Below are 14,963 nucleotides of genomic sequence, written 5' to 3' on the forward strand. Positions count from 1 at the left end.
CTCGTCCATTTTGTTTCCCCATTATGTTTGTGCGTCAGATACCTATGACTTAGCAATTCTTGACATATCCATTACACCTTGCAGATCGGCTGCTCTCCTGTCCCTGTGTCTTTGGACACCTATAGGAATGACATGCACTCCGCTGTCCTCGATTCACAGGCGGTGCGCTTCGAAAGAAGTGGATTCTAATTTCAGGAGCGTTCCCTCACTATTAACCATCGCTTCAGGACGGACATCAATCTCGACAAGGTCTTTTTTGAAGCACATCTGAAAATGCAATATGATTATATACTTTTCACCTGCTCTCAGCGGCCTGACCGCAGATAAGCATTTAAACTGACGCTCGTGAGTCACTGTTTTCTCATTGTTTTCTCTCTCTGTTGCAGTGTTTGGGGAACGGTTCGCTTGTCATCGTTATGTGTCCTTTATTTTGAGTGTTTGCTCTCTCTTGTTTTCTCGCTCCTCTGCAGCAGAAACCATCCATTTCGTAACGAGTGCAATAACAGATGGAAGCGGTGTCGTCACGACGACAGTCACCGACATCATCATTCTTCTGCTTCAGCTTCTCTGTCACCGGTGTTTACATGCGGACTGATCTTCATCCTGATGTATTTGGAGTTTCACTGGATGTTGATGACGATGACGTTAGTTAGGCAGCAGGTGCGTCGACCTATGACCTATTTACAATTATTTACACACATTGATTCAGCATTGATACATGTTCCATGGCAATCTTCTATCATTTATTTCATGTTCACTTTTAGAGTTTGTGTTACTGCAGTTTGCATTCTGTTAAAGTCTTCATCCATGATCCATTTCCTCTTTTATTTTGGCATGAACTCAGTGTTCACCCCCTGTTTTTGTTTCCTGCATCATTATTATTATTATCATTATCATTATTGCCTGCGTCTTGTTCAGTATATACTGTTATAGGCATTATCCTTTTTTGCCAAAGACCTTTTTAATGTGTTTTCTGACCGCTTTCTTTTGCCGATTTTGCCTCCCAACTTCCTACGGAACGCAACACACACACACATCTCATTTCACGCAAACTCATTTTACACGTTATTAGTTTTCAAGTCATCTTTAAATAGCCCAATAAGTGGCAGTGTTTGTTTAACACAGTTAAACTATGATGGTTTAATTCCGTGTCCACTTTCCCTCCCTCTAGTGCTTTCTATTTAATACACCAACTTCATCACCGGGGAGATTAAGGCTAATGCCTAAAGGAGCGCAGCCCAAAATTGAAAAGAATTAACTGTAATTAGCGCACTAACAAATGGCTAATAGGATGGCAATTGTTATATTTTTTTTATTATTGTGTTGAAATGAGGGTGTTGGTGAGGTCATGAATGCAGGATACACAACGGTTGTCGCTCTGCGCGTGTTGAATTCTTTGGTACGCGTGACGCAGCGCTGCTAAAACACAGGTGACACAGTCGGCAGTTTCACTAACTGCCCCTGCAGTCGACTCGGCTAATTAACAGCGGATTCGTGGGGTTGCTGTCGGGTTTTTCTTTTTTGAACGTTGCCAGCTTTGTGTGTTTCTTCAAGGCCACAGGATGTAAGACCTGCGACAATCTGCAAGCCAATTGTCACTGGAAGAAAGCGTTAGACAGGCAGTGCTGCACAGGGATTTACTGGCTCTGATAGTTATTGGATGACTGCCCCATCACCCCCATCCCACCACCCCATCTTCTTTTCTCACCTTCTGCTTGCTGCTGCTGCTGCAACCACTACTTTAACATCTTTCCACACCGCCGGTAATGAAAATAACAATAATAATAATAATAATAATGATAAGAATAGCGTCACTTCAATCTCACTCGCGGTGATTATATTGTTCCACCTTAAATTATATTTAACCTCCACAAACAGGATTACTGGTACTTATCTGAAATGAAAGTGCATTTTTACCACACTCTAATAACGGGAATGGAAGATCCCGTCCACGGCAATAAAGCTGAGACTATTTCATTCCGGTGGCTGTCGGCAGAGTGTTTCTACCATTTCTCACATGTCCGTCCTCACTGTTAAAAACCGGGGCCATTCGTTGTAATCGGCTGTGGCTTACGCATGGTAATCACAGAGACGCTGCAGAATCTTCATCCCGCCTTTAAGAGCCTCTCTCAAGAGAAACCGCGATCATCAAACTCTGCAACTTTTCTGAAGAGTCTCGAGCAGAGAGGAGGGCGAAGGGTTGCACTGGCGGGATGGAAGAGAGTGAAAGTGCTCGGTGTCCTCATGCATCTTAAGTGGTCAGCAGTTTGAACCTGTCTGCGCCTCCTGTTCCATTATGGAATAGTCACACAGGAGCCTGTTTGTTCGCCAAACACAATTAACAAGGTTTCTGCTGCACATCAATACGGCTATTTGCATAGGGTATTGATCTGGAGTCCTTATAATCACAAAATGTTAATTGCACCAATTAATTCTCAATCTGTTTGTGCCCTTGTCTGGCCGCCTTGAGCCCTGAAGGTCAGTGTGAAAATGAACTGCTCTTTGATTCTCCTCCAGGAAAAGATTTTTTCCCAAGACAACGCCGTTCGCTACTTCAAAATCAAAAGGCCCCACCATCCTTTATCATTGTTATCATTCCCTGTGAGTAGCAGCTAATGGGTTTGAAATCTTCCCAGATCTGATTTGTCCTTTCAAACAAGGTTTTTCTTGTCTCCTTCATTAACCCGGGCGCCTCCGCTTCTGCACAAAAGCGGCTCTTAACGCCTCAAAGACACAGTATCCCCCCCCCCTTTATATTGACTAATAAGTCATTTTCTGAGACAATGCATTGCCTATTTGATTCATAGCCCATACATGGTGTGTGTGTGTGTGTGTGTGTGTGTGTGTGAGCTCCCCCTCTGTCTCTGGTGCTCCCGCTACGCCGTGTTATTACATGCTGATACATGACCTCCTGGTTTATTGTCCGTTTGAGATGATCAGAATAATAAGTCAGCGCTGTCCACTCTCGCCGCTCCGCTGTCTGGGATGTGCGGGTCGGTCGGCCTCCGTTCTCCGTTGTGTTCCACACCTCCACATATTGCTGCTGTCGTGTGGACTGTGTCGAGCGCAGACAACAATTTACACTTCATATAAAACATAATGCACTTTTAAGTATATATCTCCTTTAATTTGTGAGAATAAATTATATTTCTGCACCGGCTGTGTTTACCAGTATTGATTGGTGTCTGCGTTAATTGCTTTTCGCTCTATCTTGATACGGTCAGCGACGAGAACGCAATTATAGGTTTCTGCGACGCGTTTTCACTCCACGATATCTGTGTCTCTCTCTCTCTCCCGCTCCCCCGTCATCCATGCCTGAGCACAGCCAAATGACAAATGAGCCGCCCGGTGTGAAAGATGAATTTCAATCCACTACACCTGTGCCACCCCACCAAATGAAAGGACTGATTGCCTCCAATTGCATATTTAAAATGCTTAATTCCTCCATTAAGAAAGCTATTTACATGAATTAGGGACAATTAGCATTTTCAGACCCACTTCAACTTTGTTCGCCCCATCCATTAACATTTAAAGTGTCGGCTGCCAGACACAAGAACGCTCCAGCATCTGATTTGTACTGACCCCCTATGGCGACCGCCTGGATGGGCTTCTTTTTTTTTTTATCTGCACTCCCTCACTAAAAGGCACGGGGCCGGGGCCCGGGCTCTCGGAAGTCACCTCATTATGGTTCATCAACAAAAGCCAGCGAATGAACGACAACAGAGTGTCTAATGGTGCTGAGGTGCAGGTCGTCAACCTCACGCATCTTCATCTAAGTGATGTTACGTTCATTTTATGTCGTAGAGGTCACGGGCTTTTCCTTTAATAATCTGTTATCTGCTGAGCAGTCAGTGGCCTCTCAGCTGTCAGCGGTTAAGTGAAAATAATGAAGGGAAAAAAGTTCATAAAAAGCCGCGGGTGTGAATATCAGTGTGCACCTGTCAGGTTTCTGGAGGTAATCCAATCTGCACATTGGAAAATGAGGCCTCAGTGTGTTTTCATTGGTCAACAATTACAGTTTCTGAGTCAAAGCCCACCCCTTTTTTCTTTTCTTTTTTGCCATCTGCCATCATCTGATGAAGATGACACAGGCACTCTCACTCTTTGGGGGATTTATTAGAAAAAAAGGAGCCTTACATCATGTGAGTCATGTGTAATGCTTTTTATTGCTGCCGCAGTCGCTCTTGCAAGGCATGGGGGGGGCTTGTTTTGATGATTACATTCACTGAAAATGTGTTGTTTTTTTTTTTTACAGAAAGTCTTTGCGTCTGTGTGTTTGATCACGTCCTCGTACGTCTATCACTGAAACTCAAGTATGACGCAGATAGCTCTTATATAACTTAAAGGTTATCGTTTAATATAGTTTAATAAAGCTTGGGACAAACTGTCCGTCATGTGCGCTGCACCGTGGGCTGTTGTTGGCGACCAAATCGTATTGGCATCAGACTATGGATATGGAAAGTTCTGTTTTTTTACCGTGTTAATGGATAAACCAAGGGCTTCTGGTCCTGCTGAAGCCAAACCAAGACTTGAACCAGGTTTATTGCATTAGTGACCGTTACATGGTGATTTATTTGTGCATTTGTACACAGAGTGAGAGAGAGAATAAGAGAGGAATTGACCATAATTAACTGTTAAAAAGTAATCAAGGCTGAATAAAGCTTCTGAATAAATTACCATATTTTTCTCCTCTTATCCTGGTTCATATGAAGGCGTGAATGTACCTATAAAAGTCTGTGATCCATTAGTGACATGGAGACGGTGATTAAACACTAAAACTGAAATTAAAAAGCAAACGTGCAGCAGAAGTTGCGGTGAAGTGTCGCATTCTACAACTTCGTTGTGTTTTCTTCCATCTGGCCACGGGTGTCGCTGTAGCTGCCGGGCTCTTGCTGCTGAACAAAGGAACTTCTCGTTTGGTTTGAAATGGCATTCTTGAACAGCTCAAACACACACGTCGCGCAACAAGGGGGCGAACCCTGAGGTGGTTGAACCTCGAGTTTGAAAACGGTCCGCTCTCTTGCTCACCTGCAGGATTGTCTTTGCACGCGACGCGAAGACAACAGCTCAGGTTATACCACATATGAACACGAGTGTAGCACAGGGATTTGTTATTCATTTACCATATACTGCATCGGATACGACACTGATGTGGCTGTAGGTACTAAAAAAAGTACCTGGTACCTGGTACTGTGCTAGTGGAAACGCAACTTAACCGTGCCGCGCATACGTGACGTGATTTTCCTTGTGTAATACTGTGTATTTTATAGGTTAGTTGTTCCCGTGTAAATGCAGCGTGTGCACATCGATCATGCATTGAGACAAGTAATGACATTCAGATGCCTGATGTGTAGTGTTTTGATTTCCACTTGAAATCGTTTCATTTGCACACAGCACGGGAAAACTAAATTCTACCACAGGCATAAACAAGGCCATAAAAACCAATCAGATTTAATTACCAAACAATATGTTAATATTAAGACGCTGCTACAGTGAGCAATAGTGTGCGTCTTCAAAGGGACCCAGTAGAAGTTTAATTAATAACTCAATTAAATCAAGTTTTTAAAGGCATTTTTGTAATGATACTTTAATGGCACCTTTAATGTTTTTAGCCAGTTTGTCTGAACTGTATCAAGGTGGTACTGACAAAAATGTAAGTGGGCATTTATGAGGGCGTGCGCGCGAAAAGCACTGGGCCAGTCCATTGGACGGACAGTTGAAATATCCACTGCAGAAGCTGCGGAGTGTGAAGTTTGAGACAATGTGGAAAATAATCTTCAAACAACACTGTGGATGTGAGAAAAGATAATGTGACAGATTACAGCGTGTATACAGGATGTATAAATATCTGCACCAACACATCCATACAAGGTCATACATATGTAGGAAAGTTATTACACATGTAGGCGTGTGCGAAGATACCTGTCCTCCTCCCAGATATATTCTCTTGATTTGCTGCTCTACAGCATGTCAGCTCACATTTTCCAATCCTTGGCTCCGCCGCGCCTGTGTCTGCTCAACAATAATTCCTCCAACACTCATTTATTATGACATACAGAGCAAACACGGAGCACGGATTCCCTCTGTCTGAATAAGCAAGTTTAATCTGTTTGTTTTTATTCTCCAGATCCTAGGTTTTTGTTTGCAGCGGCTGTGAAATCCTCGTCCCTGACGGGACACATGTACCTGTAATGTGTCTGAACCACCAGTGCTGAAGCCGTTATAGTCTTGATAAACCTTTGGCAAATCGATGAGGTTTTTTTTTGCTTTTTTTTCTTCATCATATATTGCAATTCAATCCACTGTTATTCTGTTCCTTGAAGGCATCGTTTTTGTGAACATGGAGGAAGCGCAAAGTTGGAGTTGGCTTGTAAACCTAATTAAACACTTTAATTCTTAAGAATTCATAAAAATAAAAAGTCATCAGAATAAACTGAGCAGAAGCGGAATTAATATTTGACATCACACAAAGAGTATAATCTGATAATATATTTTGCACTTGTAGCTATTCAAATACAACATTTTATACTTAAATCTTACTATTTTTGATCATAATTATCAGACAAAGATTCCCTGTTGCTCCTCTGAAACATTGTCAAATCTTTACAATATTTGAAACCATACTAAAGGACAATCGCATGGCATTTTCTCACTGAATTGATGATCTTCTCTCCTCCTTCCAACATATTTTACAACAAACCACTTTATTAGCGTTGTGTCCAACATTTAAATAAGCTGTGGGTTTGTCACCATTAAAGCCATTCCACTATCACGACACAGACATGTCATGTACACGAGCTTATGCTATAGCTTATTTAAATCTACTTATGGTCTGTATTGCAAAGACAAGTCCTACACACTATCATAATTGTGCTATTGATTATACATAACTCACTTTGTCTGATTATGATTACAATTTAATACTGACTTCCCGCATGCCATGAATTCACCCTCGTCTTGTCAGTCTTGTTGACTTGCATGATCTATGATTCGTCAATACCATCGATTCCCCCAAAGTTCATCCATCCATATGTGACTGGCACATCAGTATTTTACATAAGAAAAAGATTGAGGGGAGGCAATCTGCACGTCAGCAAAATGTCACCATAATTGAGCTTGGCTGATGTTATTGTTCCTTAACGAAGTTCTGACTGTTTTATAAACAGGTCTGGGACAAGAGGCATCAGTCACAGGGGAGACTGTTAACATTACCAAGGACAAGAGCGTCGCGTATTAAAGAGGAGCGGCGGCAGATGTGCTGCATTATTCCTCAGCGCTCCGTCTCACATTTGAATGCAATCTGCACCCAGCTACCTATTTTCTACCACCTCATCCTCCACATGAGGGTCGTGGGGAGCTGGTGGGGTGAAAGGTGGGGGTCACACCCTGGACAGGTTGCCAGTCCATTGTAGGGCCAACATAAACACTCATACCTAAGGTCAATTTAGAGCAAACCTTTCGGTTCAGGGGCCACATTGACTTTTAAAATTTAACAGACGGGCTGGGCATCGGTAATGTAACCGAGCACCCGGGGGGTTGTCTGAACTGTTTATAAAATGAATAACAGAGCATCAATAAACGGAACGAGAAACGAGTTAGCCGCTTCAGGTAATGTCAGCTGCCTTCGGTAGAGTTAGCCGCTTCATGTAGAGTCAGACGTTTTAGGTAGAGTTAGCCACTTCATGTAGTGTTAGCTGCTTTAGGTAGAGTTAGCCGTTTCAGGTACAGTTAGCCGCTTAAGGTAGAGTTAGCCACTTTAGGTATATTTAGCTGCTTCAAGTAGAGTTAGCCGCTTCAGGTAGAGTCGGCTGCTTTAGGTATAGTTAGCCACTTCATGTAGTGTTAGCTGCTTTAGGTAGAGTCAGCCACTTCAGGTAGAGTTAGCTGTTTTAGGTAGAGTTAGCCACTTCAGGTAGAGTTAGCCGCTTCAGGTAGAGTTAGCTACTTCAGGTAGAGTCAGCTGCTTTAGGTATAGTTAGCCACTTCAGGTAGCCACCTCTACCCACTCACACGTTTATTATCAGTGTAGAACAAGAACAGCGGAAGTCTGCCAACCACAACAACATGATGTCATTTCAGAGATTGGAGAGAATATTGGAGAGAATCTGTTACAGTAATAACAGGGTATCATTGTATCACTGCACTTAATGCGCCACCTGGTGGAATGCCAGGCATTACATTTCATAAATTCAATATGATTTGATTTGGGCAGTTCTGCACCAATCTTTGGCGGGCCACATTAGAAAGACCAACGGGCAGGATGTGGCCCACGGGCCGTAGTTTGCCCATCCCTGATTTAGAGTGTCCAGTATACCTAATCTGAATGGTTTTGGACTGTGGGTGGAGGCTGAGTATCCGGAGAGAACCCGCACACACACAGGATCCGAACTGGTGACCTTCTTGCTGTGTGGCAACAATGCCAGCCATTGCACCACCATGTGTAAACTTCATCATTATTATTATTATTATTATTATCATTAGTAGTAGTAATAGTAGTAATATTTTCAATTAATTATTAGAAGGGGTGCCCTTTTTTCATTTGAAACCCTGCCCCTTGAAATGTCTGTGTATGCCACTGTCTGTCTGTCTGTCTGTCTGTTGATGCACCATCACAATGGCAGAGGGGGGTGTTTACAGTTTTCAGAACAAAAGGAGTTCATGCCGCACTACAATAGGAGAGAAAAATAACAACGCACTGAGCCTTATTGGAAAAGGCCTGTCTCTGAATACAGACAGTGTGCATGAGCGTGTGTGTGTGTGTGTGTGTGTGTGTGTGCGTGCAGGTGGACACCACTGTGGCAGTGGGCTGCCCTCAGAGGTCTCTGGATATCCAGTGTAAATCCAGCCCAGTGGAGCTGTGAAAAAAGCTAATAATATGTTATTGCAGTTCCAGGTTTCCCCCTGTCGCCTCTCCATCAGAGCACCACTGTCACCTCACACATGGACCACGGAGTGATAATGGACAATAATGTCGAGTATCTGAGACGGAGAAGTTCAGTCTGAAAGGACTGAGAGGAGAGAGAAAGCGTGTGATGAGTGAGCGCTCCTGTCTACATGTGCACGTGTGTTATCCTATCATGAACCACTGGGTAAACATGCGTCTGATTGATTATTATCTTATAAACACAAAGTCACTAATTACAGCTGAGGCAAAAAGACTTAGTTATGAGGGTTTTTTTTCAGACATCCTTATACTTAAAGGTCCAGTTTGTAAAACTTGCATCAAATTGTTTTAACTTGGCCAAAATGGAAGATAATTACTACACTTTTTTCATACAATTTCTTTACTGTATGCATTATAGGTTGTTTTCATACCTAGACTCGGTATGATTGGGCTGGTGTGAACGCACCCTTAGTTATCAGGACCAGGGTCAGCTCCGTGTTTTTATCATAGCCCCAAACATCTTTTGAGTTTTGATGCTAATTAACTATATGCACTATATGTCACTTCCTGGTTTTAAGGTAAGGTCATTTCAGGTCCACGTTTGCCCTTAGCACAACTGACTGGAAGTTAAGGAGCTGGATTATATTTAAGTGTAAATTGTAAGTGATGCTCTGTCTGTGCATAATAGTCCATTGAAGGCTTCATAGGTTCTGCACTAAATGCTGCTAAATTTGACACACTGTACCTTTAAATCTGCAACGGTTGGTTTTAGTTGTTGTTGTTGTTGATGATGTTAATATTACGCCTGTTTGGTCTTTGTAAACAGAAACGATTGAACATTATTTGTATGTTGCATCCTTTGAAAATGGGGTCTGTCAGTACTATGAGGGAGCATTTGTGTGTATACAGCAGCAGTGTAGGGGCGGGTGGAGACAACAGGAGTCGGCTCACAACATAACGGCATCATGTCGCTGTGTCGTCCGTTTGTCCGTCTGACATAAAACACTGCGTCTGTGTTTTTTGTTCATATTTAAATTGTATACGCTCCACGCTCCACCAGAGAGCATTACCTAACCCAGGGGTGTCAAACATATGGCCCGGGGGCCAGAACCGGCCCGCCAGAGGGTCCAATCCGGCCCACAGGATGAATTTGTTAAAATTTCACACTTATCTAAACGTAATGTCAAATGCTCCAGATACCCGTGACTAAATGTTTGTGCCTTTATAGATCCATTGTGCTGTGTAAATAGTAAATTTACGCGTGATATTGTTGAAATTGCACTTATATTTCTCAAGAAATGTCATGTTTTGTAAAATTATCCTTCAGTAAATGTAAAACAAAGGAGAAAAAACAAAGGAGTTCTTGTTGTTCATAGGTTATTATGCTATTATTTCACTATTTTTACTGGTCCGGCCCCCTTGAGATCAAATTGTGCTGTATGTGGCCCCTGAACAAAAATGAGTTTGACACCCCTGATCTAACACTCATGCTGTGTTTGTTCATATTTAATACAAATGCGCGTTCTCCCGCAAAAACACGGTCATTAGTCGACATTCCAGAAAGAAATAAACACCCAGATTTGTTGTGAGAGAGTTTAAATCTCTCAAAGAGAATTTAAAATTGCATTATCAGTGAAGACTTCAGGCGTGTTTTCCAGTAAGCAAAGCCCTCCACACTACATACAGTATACAGTAGTGCATGGGCTATTGTTGTTAAGAGCAAAGTTTTATAGAATAACCTTCAGAAATATAAGTAAAGTCTCTGCTTTTCAGACCTCAACACATAAAATATGCTGCCCTCTGTGCACGGGAAATGTTTCCCTGCAGAGAAATGTGAAAACAGAACAAAACAACATAAGCAGCAGCAAACAAAGTGCTTTGAAAAACAAAGTGGTTCAACTTTCAGCCAGACTGAGGCCTCTAGTGGCAGCCGGTGGCAGCGTCACCCCCACTAAACCTCCACATATCTCTATTCATGTATGGTTTTACAGCAACTGAGAGTGTAAATAATAATAAATACAATATTGACTGTTAAGATGATAAAAAAAATAGATGCAATATAGACATTAAGTGACCCAAATATATGCAGCTTGAGCTTCATGTTCTGCACTTATGTGAATTACAACGGTCCATTCTTACAATCATAAGAATGAACCGTCATGGGATGAGTTATGTGTGTTTTACTGACAGCAGTGTTTGTACTACAGTCGATGATATATGTATGAAACATGTTTACAGGCAATATGAATACATATACTACATGTAAAATATAATATATCACATAAAAGGGGATGTCACTGTTGAAATGCCAATAAAGCACTTGCTTGTTGGATTCGATAATCAGCCAAACTGGCGTTTTCAGTACAGTACGTGCAGGTTTGGCATCTTCGTGGGTGGAAAACACAAATTAAACCTTCTCCAAATGTTTAATAGAAGCTTGGAAATTAACATAAGAAAATCATTTCCACCTGCCACGCGAGCGCCGCGGCACTTTTCTAAATCCATCAGGTTCGAGTGACTGTGTGACACCAAATTGCACTCTGCCATTTTAATTGAGCTTATTGTGATGCTGAAAGGGCACGGGGGGCATTTTATTTTCTGTCTGATGATTGAATTCCTGCCTCTCTCCTGCGCTCTCTTGTATTTTCAGTGCGTGACCACAGGCTTTGTGGTTTTCCAAACCTCGTGGGACCAATTCCCATTATTTACTTGACTGTGACCCCGTATCATGACCTCATGGGTCTCTCATTTTCCAGGAGCCTACTTTTAAATTGCCCATCCAATGGGAACCTGCATTTTGACTGAACTGTAATGAATGCTCCGATTACAAGGCCGGTGATTTTCCTATGATAGAAGGAATGATTTTGATCTCCCACACTCCATTTCACTGTCTCCCCGCTCTCCGGGTATTCCCACAGACCTGTGGTCAGCACCGGCTGTTGGGAAGGGAAAGCTAAGCCTCCACTTGTGGTAATGCACCGTCTGAGTGCGCTGCCAAGCCGCACACCAATGAGGTGACTGCAGAATTAAGTGCTTGAAACAAATGAATTCATTCTGGCAGAAATGTGTCAAATGACCTTTCCGCCGCTCATTACACACGCCACACATTACACCAGAGAAATGCTGCTGTTGCCCCCCCCCCACCGCCTTGTCAAAGGGGATTGGTAATTAATTGCAATCATTTCCATGTGTAAGGATGAGCACGCCCCCTCCTCAAGGTGTGTCAACGGATCAATAGATATTTGGAGTGCATCGTGTCGTGAGGTGATAAGAACTCCAGTCATACTCTGCTTAATGACATCCAGAGCCCTGTAAAGCCAATTCAAGGGCAAATGATTTTAAGGGCAGGAAGTAGGGCTGAACTATTATATTGGCGGGGTATCGCTTTAAAACTGGACAGTTAGGTGCTGAAGAGCAGTGTCCGTCATGGCTGACTATGTAGAAAAGGGGCTGAATGTTAGCCTTGATTGGCTGGTGTCTGTTTTGGAATATCTGCACGCCGTGTTTTCTTCGCCTGGTCCGTGGAAAGTTGGACATTTTCTCAAATTCTGCCAGAATTCTGAAGCAACGGACATCTTTATTGGCATCTGGGGTGAATTTGCATATTGATATTGCAAACGAGTTAATCCCGGGTGTAACAGGGCCATAGTATACCCCCAGTCCAGAATAAACCCGGGATTAAAGCGGCCTATGCTACATTATACCCCAGGTATATTATGGCCTATAGGCTGCTTTAACCCCGGATACAATTGTACCATGTAAAGCTAACTAACTTTAATCTTGAAACACATAGACATTATTACTTCAACCATGAAAGACACTACTACCACAGTTCTTTTAAGCAGGGGTTCATTTGATTTCCTACATTCTGCACACTGCAGCTTTAACATCTTCCTAGTCCAAAGCAAGGTTGCGATCTTAAAGATAAGAGTAGTTTCCAGCATGTGTGTATGTAATTACTGTTTTATTGACCAAATCATTTAATAAAAGCCTTTGTGATTCGCTAATTTTGTTGTATCCAATTTGCAATGTCAAGTAATTGCTCATTTCTGGCAGGAAGTAAAAGAAAAGAAGGGGTTTCGTCCTCTTTCCCCCGGTGACAGTGGTCACCGTCCACTGGAATGAAAATGTTTCGAATCATTCAAAGCGGTGCAGATTCTTTTTCCCCCCCCCCTCCACTCTTTTCTCGGCGCGATTAAAAGGTTGTTTGTGAGAGCTGAACAGTCTCCTTTGAGGTCCTCGCCTCCTGCTTGACTGAATGCCGGGTGTTTCATCCAGCACTGTGTGCACAAGAGAGGAGAGCTTATACTAATGCAGCGTCTCCCTGTCTGCCTGCCAAGGAGAGATGTGGCTTTAAGAGGCCCATACAAGGTCTTGATTAGTTTTACTGAGCGGGTATAGAGAGACCAATAAATTAAATATGAATAAATTAAAAATGTACTCTAGCAGAAAATTGCCATGAAAACAACCACCTCCCCATTAAAATATGTATAGTAATGCCTTTTATGTGAAGTAACTTGGGATTAGATATCACTGTAAATTAACAAACCACCCAACCGTAGTGGAGAACTTTTTACTTTTAACAAGGACTTATAAAAGAGGCATTTACACCAGTGTGTCCGCTAATTAATTTGATATTTAAATGAGCTGTACTGTGTGTATTTTTAATTGCAAATGTCCCAAATAAGAGCACTTTTTTTAAAAGGGGTAGGGTCAACAAAGATTGATGAGGCTTGCTTTTGAAACTGCCATCTGCTTCAAATGTTTACTTGATGCCACCCCCCACCCCCGCGCTGTGAAAATAGAGGCATCATGGTTTCCGCCTGCCATTTGGCCATATGTATCTGTTATTATGTGGGGACCGTGGTGTGGGAGTTGTGGCGTGATGCAGCAGCAGCAGCAGCAGCAGCAGCAGCAGCAGCAGCAGCAGCAGCAGCAGCACACATGAGCACACGCATCTCCACGCACACACAATGCAAACACTGAAGGGGATCGGGAACATCAGCATGTGTGATGAGCTCCCACTGATAACGTCTCTGCAACATTTCCATGACATTGTAGCCGCGTTACCTCATTACCACAATGTCACAGCAGCAGTGTGATGATGTTGTGTTTGGGGTAAGGTTGGAGGAGCGCCGGTGGGGGTTCAGCTGCAGGTATCGGGTCTCTGCAGATGAGCTGATTAATTAAGAGAAGCTCTATTAAGGTTATTGAGATGCACCCTCCCTCCCTTCTCCTAACAGCCCCCTCCATGCTCCTCAGTGGATAAAGGTGAATGGAGCAGAGGGGGAGCTGAGGGACAGGAAGCATCCTTGCCTCTTTTGACATTACCCGGCATGCACCCGCTTCACACGCCCCGCGACTCTCTCCACAAGTGCCACTCTGCGCCCCACCTCTGCACGTGTGACGCTCTCTTCAGGCTCCAAAATGGGACTGCAGTGTTTTTAATCCCTGCAGCCCGTCAACCCACCCACCATTTCTTCCATCTGTCACAAGCACTGCTGGAGGAGAAGGGGTGGCGCATCCCCTGTTCCATCTCGACGAATTTTCTAATTTCCTTTGCCTCCATGCTTTGTCCCAAATTCACGCCCCTAACCTATCCATGCCTCTTTCGCTTCAACCCCTCCATCCTTTCCCCTCCCACCTCTTTCCCCTGTTCTTTTATTTTTGTTGGCAAAGCAGTAAAAGTAAACCTGGAGGCTCCTGTTTTCCCTCCAACAATTGGAACTGACAGTGTTTTAACAGATCATCATTCATGAGGAAACGGATTCTTCCACGTTTTCTCGACGTCTTTCGCTCTGTAAATTACCTTCAACCTGAGGCGTGTACAAGCGCTCCTGTAATCTGCTGTAGGTTATGTTCTGCTTTTTCCTCGTTTCCTCCATAATTAATTAAAAGTCTGGAGCAAGACAATAAGGACCATATGTTGAAATCTCTTGGCCGTGTATATACTGTATGTGGTTATCTGCACAGACTTGCATGCAAATTAATTGAGGGCATCTAAAGGAAAGTAGGTTTAAGTAACCTCAGCGAGTCAAGGGTAGAACACGACATGTGAATAAGACAAACTCCAGAAAAA

At 43.0% G+C, this 14,963-nt stretch overlaps 1 protein-coding gene across 7 annotated transcripts in view; it reads left to right on the forward strand.

The window, feature by feature from the left end:
* LOC122772362 overlaps positions 1-9,662 on the forward strand; it is a 162,237-nt gene extending 152,575 nt beyond the window's left edge. For 3 of the 7 annotated variants that reach the window (XR_006360767.1, XR_006360768.1, XM_044030358.1), the window contains 3 exons: positions 85-249; positions 387-660; positions 8,888-9,662. Coding sequence is in view for 4 of the 7 variants with exons in the window: in XM_044030358.1 (XP_043886293.1) it covers positions 85-249; positions 387-660; positions 8,888-8,956 (508 nt within the window). In the remaining 3 variants the exon portion in view is untranslated. The remainder of the gene's footprint in view (positions 1-84; positions 250-386; positions 661-8,887) is intronic. The other 4 variants (XM_044030359.1, XM_044030360.1, XM_044030361.1 and 1 more) reach the window with 4 other exon arrangements.
* Positions 9,663-14,963: the final 5,301 nt, after the last annotated feature.

The sequence above is a fragment of the Solea senegalensis genome, linkage group LG7, assembly GCF_019176455.1.
Source record: "Solea senegalensis isolate Sse05_10M linkage group LG7, IFAPA_SoseM_1, whole genome shotgun sequence".
NCBI lineage: Eukaryota > Metazoa > Chordata > Actinopteri > Pleuronectiformes > Soleidae > Solea > Solea senegalensis.